Below are 5746 nucleotides of genomic sequence, written 5' to 3' on the forward strand. Positions count from 1 at the left end.
GAACACCTAAATTTATAATCAAGGTTGATACTTTAAAGCGTTCAAACAAATACAAGATAATTTCAGAATCAAACATGCTTTAAAACCTCAGCTTTTCGTCGAATGTAGATTTGTTTTCTTAATTATCAGTTTTCGGTCAAATAAGATTTTTTATTTGCAGAAAAGTTTGCCAAGGATTTTATTTCAAAAAATAAAAAATAAAAGGAAAAAATTACATACGTTTATATCAAATTGAATGGCTTCATTCATATACGACATTTAAAATAATTTTCAAACAAGATTCGTAAAAGCTAACTCAGAAATAACCAAGACTTCATTAAGCTTCTTTAAGTGTCATCATACATGCTATTTCCAACACATTTTTTCCCATCATATCTAAGCTGCAGTTAGCTTTTCTGATCGCGTCAGTTAAAACTTTAAATAATTTCATGTGTTTTAGGGGCATTTTACAATATCTTATCAAACTTTGTACAAAACTTTATAAGGCAAAGGAAATGAAACATCTATTGGTAGCTCGGAAAGAATAGAAAAAGTTTGCTAAATGACGCCATTTATTATATTCAAAAACAGTATTTCGCTATTACCTAAAAATAATGATATGTAGGAACAAGCTATTTTGTTAATACAGACAAGATAACAAGAAAACTTATACACAAACAGTTTTAAAACGCAATACTAACCTCTTCTGCTCAAGATGGCAAATCCGGAATTCGACATGTTCAGTGAAGCGGATACTCAGAACATTCTCTTTAATTGATAAGGAATGTTAACAGGTGCTCGCTCTGCTGAACAGGTCGAGCCACCTTTATAAAATACCCGAGGTAAATACATTCAGATTCAGATTTATGCATCGTCGAATCCAGTCGATTTGCATTTTTACATCATCTTTTGATGCAATTATACATGTATATATGTTTAGAAATAGATATAAACGTTACAGAAAAAATGACATTATTTTCATCTGCCTGTTTTTCTCAAGGAAAACTTTGAATAAAATCCCTTTTTTGAATTGCAATTTAACATATTTTTCGGACTAAAATTATCAATTAAAAAATTCATATTCAGTAGGCTAAAACTGGTTATTTTACTTTTCTGACTTTTTAATTTTTTTTACTGATGTCAGATAGCTCTACATTTCTTAAATGGCATTCACGAGTTATGGTACACGACAGGGACTCACCCAAGTCCACAAGATCGAAAGTTTTCAGCTAAAGTCTTCCATCATACGCGATTGAATATTAGCTGGGGTTGCACACGTTTTTTAATCATTTCACAATTGGCGCACGAGCAGAAGCGACCAAATATTCGTGCGACCGAAAAAATTAGATATGAATCGCCAATTGTTGCCGAAATAATCGCATATGAAAAATGTATTCGTACGAATTTCGCACGATCTAAGCGAGCGTTGTGCGATGTAAACGCATCGAATCTTGCGATATATCTTGCGTCTATATGCGACTGTTGTACAATGAAAGCAAGTGTTGAAAAATAATACGATAGGAACGCGCGAGAGACTAGGTGATCGGGCGATTGAACGTGCGCCAATGTGATTGGACGTGCGATTATGCCTTCCATGGTACGAATGATCGTGCGAGTCAGCGGGGGCATGTACACCGCCCATATTCAGTAGACATAGTTGGAAGCGATAAAGGTGAGGCCCAAGAAGGTACAGATATGCAGCAGCATTTATTATTATACCTCAATATGATTATTCTATTATATCTGATTGGTCTAGAAAGTGACGTGACAGGGAGATATCATAGGAATGAAAAAGCAGATATGAGCATACGATGTAGACACATATGATTAAATCAAAAATATTTAATCATTATGATTCTCTTTATATCTCAGAACCAACTAAACTATCTATGATTTATGAAAGAAAAGTGAGTCAGTTGCACGGGAAATCAAACAATCACGACGTTAATGTTGCAACTGTTGAAAAGTAAAACATTATTAGAAATCAACGTATTTTGTGTAATCATATGTTGCTTGGTATAATAAAACGTTTATTGCATTAATGATCAGGAAATATGAGGATTTATTCCCCAGAAAAAACCAAATTTCTCTCGGGCGAAGCCCTCGGGGAATATGATTTTTCTTGAGGGAATAAATCTTCATGCATGTATTTCCCTCACCATCATGCAATAAATGAATAAATGTTAATTTTGTTCTGAAACAGAGATACTTATACAGGGTATATATACTAATAGCAAAGCATGGCATATTGAGGCTGATAAGTCGTGCAAGGATAGTAAAACGTTGCAAGATTACATGGGATACGTTGAGCAACAGTCTCACGGTCGCAAAAAAGACGCATAAACACCAACGATTTATCTTACGATCTTTATAAATCGTGTATCACTCTTGCGAGTACACAAAATGTTGTAAAACGTTCGTAATAATGTTCGTGCGTTGCACTGAGATAATTTGGATCGCGTTGAGTCGTGTCTGAATTGTGTGCATGTCCACTATTCAGAGGAGACTTGATGCGACCAGTAAAACGTATGCAGCGAATGCGAGAGCTCGTGCAACGTAAGCGAGGGCTCGTGCAACGTATGCGAGAGCTCGTGCGAAGCTCAAAAATTTCGATCGCAAAGTGGTGTAAAGTGGTTGTGCGCCAATTGTGAAAGGGGTTTTAGGAATAGCATTCGCAGTAGTGTTAGAAAAATCGTAGAATTAATTGACAATTGCAACTACCTTAATTCTATTCTCTTATCAAGCAGCGGAACAGAATCCTTAGACCACAGTTACAGTTATTTTACTTCCCATGCCTAATAAAACATTATTTACATTGAATGTAGCAATTTCTGTCACTCATGTTTGATGAAGTTACTGGGTTTTAGGGTTCAAAATTGATTCGTAATGTTATCACAGACAAAGACAGTTGAAAATGTAAATATAAAGCTATGATTCATGATCACAGAATCTAATTATACCTACGTCACTTATAATCTGTGACAAGGCCATTGGCTAATATTGGTGTTTTGGTAAGACTTAAAATAATAGAAAAGAGCATTCTCTTTTCTCTAATGAGTAATAAACAAGTTAAAAGCTGTCAATGTGACGGCAAACTGGGTTTTTTTTAATAAATGAACAAATTACCGGTAATATTCATAATCCATTTGTCAACTCTGATAAACACGATAAATCCACAGAAATGTGGCACTCCATACGCAATATTTTGCCAAAAATGATTATGTTCTGACAACGGCAAACAATTGTCATATAGAATCAAGATCAACGCAATATGCACACCTCTGATAAATGTACAATTAATCTACAAAACAAAATCGTCATATCTTGCAAACTGTAGTAGAGGCTATTCGTACAAAAGGGATACCCACTTTTACATGCATTATTCTGCGAATTCAATAGCTGGTATTTTTGTTCCATAAATTATCAAAAATCAAAATCCAAGTTAAATGTACATCTCTGATAAATGTACACAATTGATCTGCAAATCGACAACTTACTAATTTGAAAACTGTAGGAGGAGTTATCCGTACAACAAGGGTACCCTTTTGGCAGTCGCCAACTCGCTATTTTCACCATTTCAATTACCTGATATTTCCTTTGGAAAACCCGCTTAAAAATGTTTAATCAAAATCTCCCATTAAAAAATTTCTATAAAAATGCATACTAGTTGAGGTAATGGAAAATATTTCTAAATGTTTGCATAAAATGATATGCTCTATTCATCGATGCATAAACTTTATTTACGTAAGGCCGTATTTATTAAGGTAGATCGACCCAACATTAAATTTTGTTCAGCAGAGCGAGCATATGTTGACATTCACTATCGTTATAAAAGAATGTTCTCCAGCGCATGCTCCATTGAACATGGATCCGGTAGAGGAAAAATCCTTGGTCGCCATTTTAAACTTAAAAAGGTTTGTATTTTGTTTTTACGATCGATGGTTTAGAAAACTGTTTGTGTTTTGTGGTTTCTGTTATCCTGTCTATCAAACAAACTGGCTTGTTCCTATATATCCTGATCAGTTTTGGTGGTAGCAAAATACTATTCTTAAAAATGATAAATGACGTCATTAAGCGAGAATTCCATTTGACTCTTTCGGGTTATCCATGTTTCTATACCTTAGAAAGCTTTGTACTAGGATTAATTAGATATTGTTCAGAGCCCATGAAAATGGCTTTAAATATGGCAAGTTTACATAGGCACGATCAGAAAAAGCTAGAATAAAATCTTTTGTTGAATATGTTGAGAGAGAGTATGCGATGACATTCACTGAATCCGTCGTCGGAGTATATTTCAGTCAACTTGTTAGAAAATTATATTAACAGTCAAATATACATATGTATGAAGACAACATTTATTTTCCTTTGTTTGGTTTTTCGGTGTTTTTAAAAAATGGGTCCTTAATTTGAAAAAAAAAACTGTAGTTAGGTTAAGGTTTAGTTCTGAAATCACTTTGTACTGTTTGGACGCTTTATTATAAAGCAACAACCTTGATTATTGACATAGGTGATGGCTGTGGACCCTGACTTCAGTCTTCAGGATTTGTTACGGTGTATTCTTTGTGAGACCCAGGTTCCCTCTTCCCACTACAGAACCTGTCACAAACAACTTTGTAAGGTCTGTTATGAGAAACATCTCTTGAAAGAATCCAAAGAACACAGACTTTATAGCCCGCAAGGAAAACCAATGATATCAATTCCAACAAAGTCCGGTAACTGGCAGATGGACATAATGATGACCTGGAATGGGGATTTAGTATATGCTGATTCTACAGATAGAACTGTGAACTTGGTAAATGATACAGATAATATAGAGCCAGTGTTTACACTACCGGGGTGGATACCTCAGTCTGTCTCTGGTAGCTCCATAGGTGGTCTTCTGATTGTCCTGGACAGTGATGATGATAATCATGCAAAAGTTATCCATTTCTGTGGATATAGAGTGATACAAACCATACAGTTTGATGCTGATGGCTTCCCTCTATATTCATCTGGGTCGATAAAGTACATCAGTGAGAACAGAAACCTGGATATATGCGTATCTGATTGCGCTGCAGGGGCGGTTGTAGTGGTCAATCAGACCGGTGAATTCCGGTTTAGATACAAAGGCATCATCTCTGAAAACAGTTGTAGACCATTTAAACCGTTCGGAATCACAACTGAAAGCCAGGGTTGGATACTAGCATTCGACTGGTATAACCAGCGCATCCACATCCTGGATAAGGACGGTTGGCTCCAATGCTACATTGTCTGTGATTGTTTTGACCCATATGGTGTTTGTGTTGCCGATAAGGGCAATCTCTTTGTGGGTAGATATTATGGAGGTAAAGTGATAAAATTCTAGTGTATTTGTAATCAAACTGTGTAACAATATCAAATTTTGGCCGATCAATATTAATTGAACGAACAAATGTTTCAGTTCTTGTTTTTTTTAGAGTTATAGTAAATTGAAAAGCTGAATTTTTCAATTATGTATTTCTATGTATTGCTCATACATTTGCTTTAATTAAACACGACAAAAGCACGTACGTTTTAATAACAAATGTACATACCTGTATATATTTTCATAAATAAACTGTGTAAGATATAAATGGTATTTTGTGCGATTAATCTTTTTCAATTTTATTCAACCCATTGATGATGCTGGTGTAGTCCAAATTAAAGACAAATGTACTCATATTTTGTGCAAAAGTTCATTTTGTATAAATGCCAAAAATAACCAAGGATTACTTAACAAAATTGATTTTAATAAAGTCATTATTTTCTA

At 34.7% G+C, this 5746-nt stretch overlaps 1 protein-coding gene across 1 annotated transcript; it reads left to right on the forward strand.

The window, feature by feature from the left end:
• The first annotated feature begins 3794 nt into the window (after window positions 1–3794).
• Window positions 3795–5746, forward strand: LOC128179078 (uncharacterized). Its single transcript, XM_052846606.1, has 2 exons — window positions 3795–3893; window positions 4487–5746. The coding sequence occupies exons 1-2, from the start codon at window positions 3816–3818 to the stop codon at window positions 5321–5323; spliced, it is 915 nt and encodes a 304-aa protein (XP_052702566.1). The 5' UTR covers window positions 3795–3815; the 3' UTR covers window positions 5324–5746.

This window comes from Crassostrea angulata, chromosome 1 (assembly GCF_025612915.1).
Source record: "Crassostrea angulata isolate pt1a10 chromosome 1, ASM2561291v2, whole genome shotgun sequence".
Lineage (NCBI taxonomy): Eukaryota > Metazoa > Mollusca > Bivalvia > Ostreida > Ostreidae > Magallana > Magallana angulata.

What these genes read in the sequence shown, in the direction of transcription:
- LOC128179078 (XM_052846606.1), top strand. Translation starts at nt 3,816, where the DNA reads ATGTTCTCCAGCGCATGCTCCATTGAACATGGATCCGGTAGAGGAAAA. An exon ending in GCCATTTTAAACTTAAAAAG is followed by an intron (nt 3,894 to 4,486) that starts GTTTGTATTTTG and finishes TTATTGACATAG; the next exon opens with GTGATGGCTGTGGACCCTGA.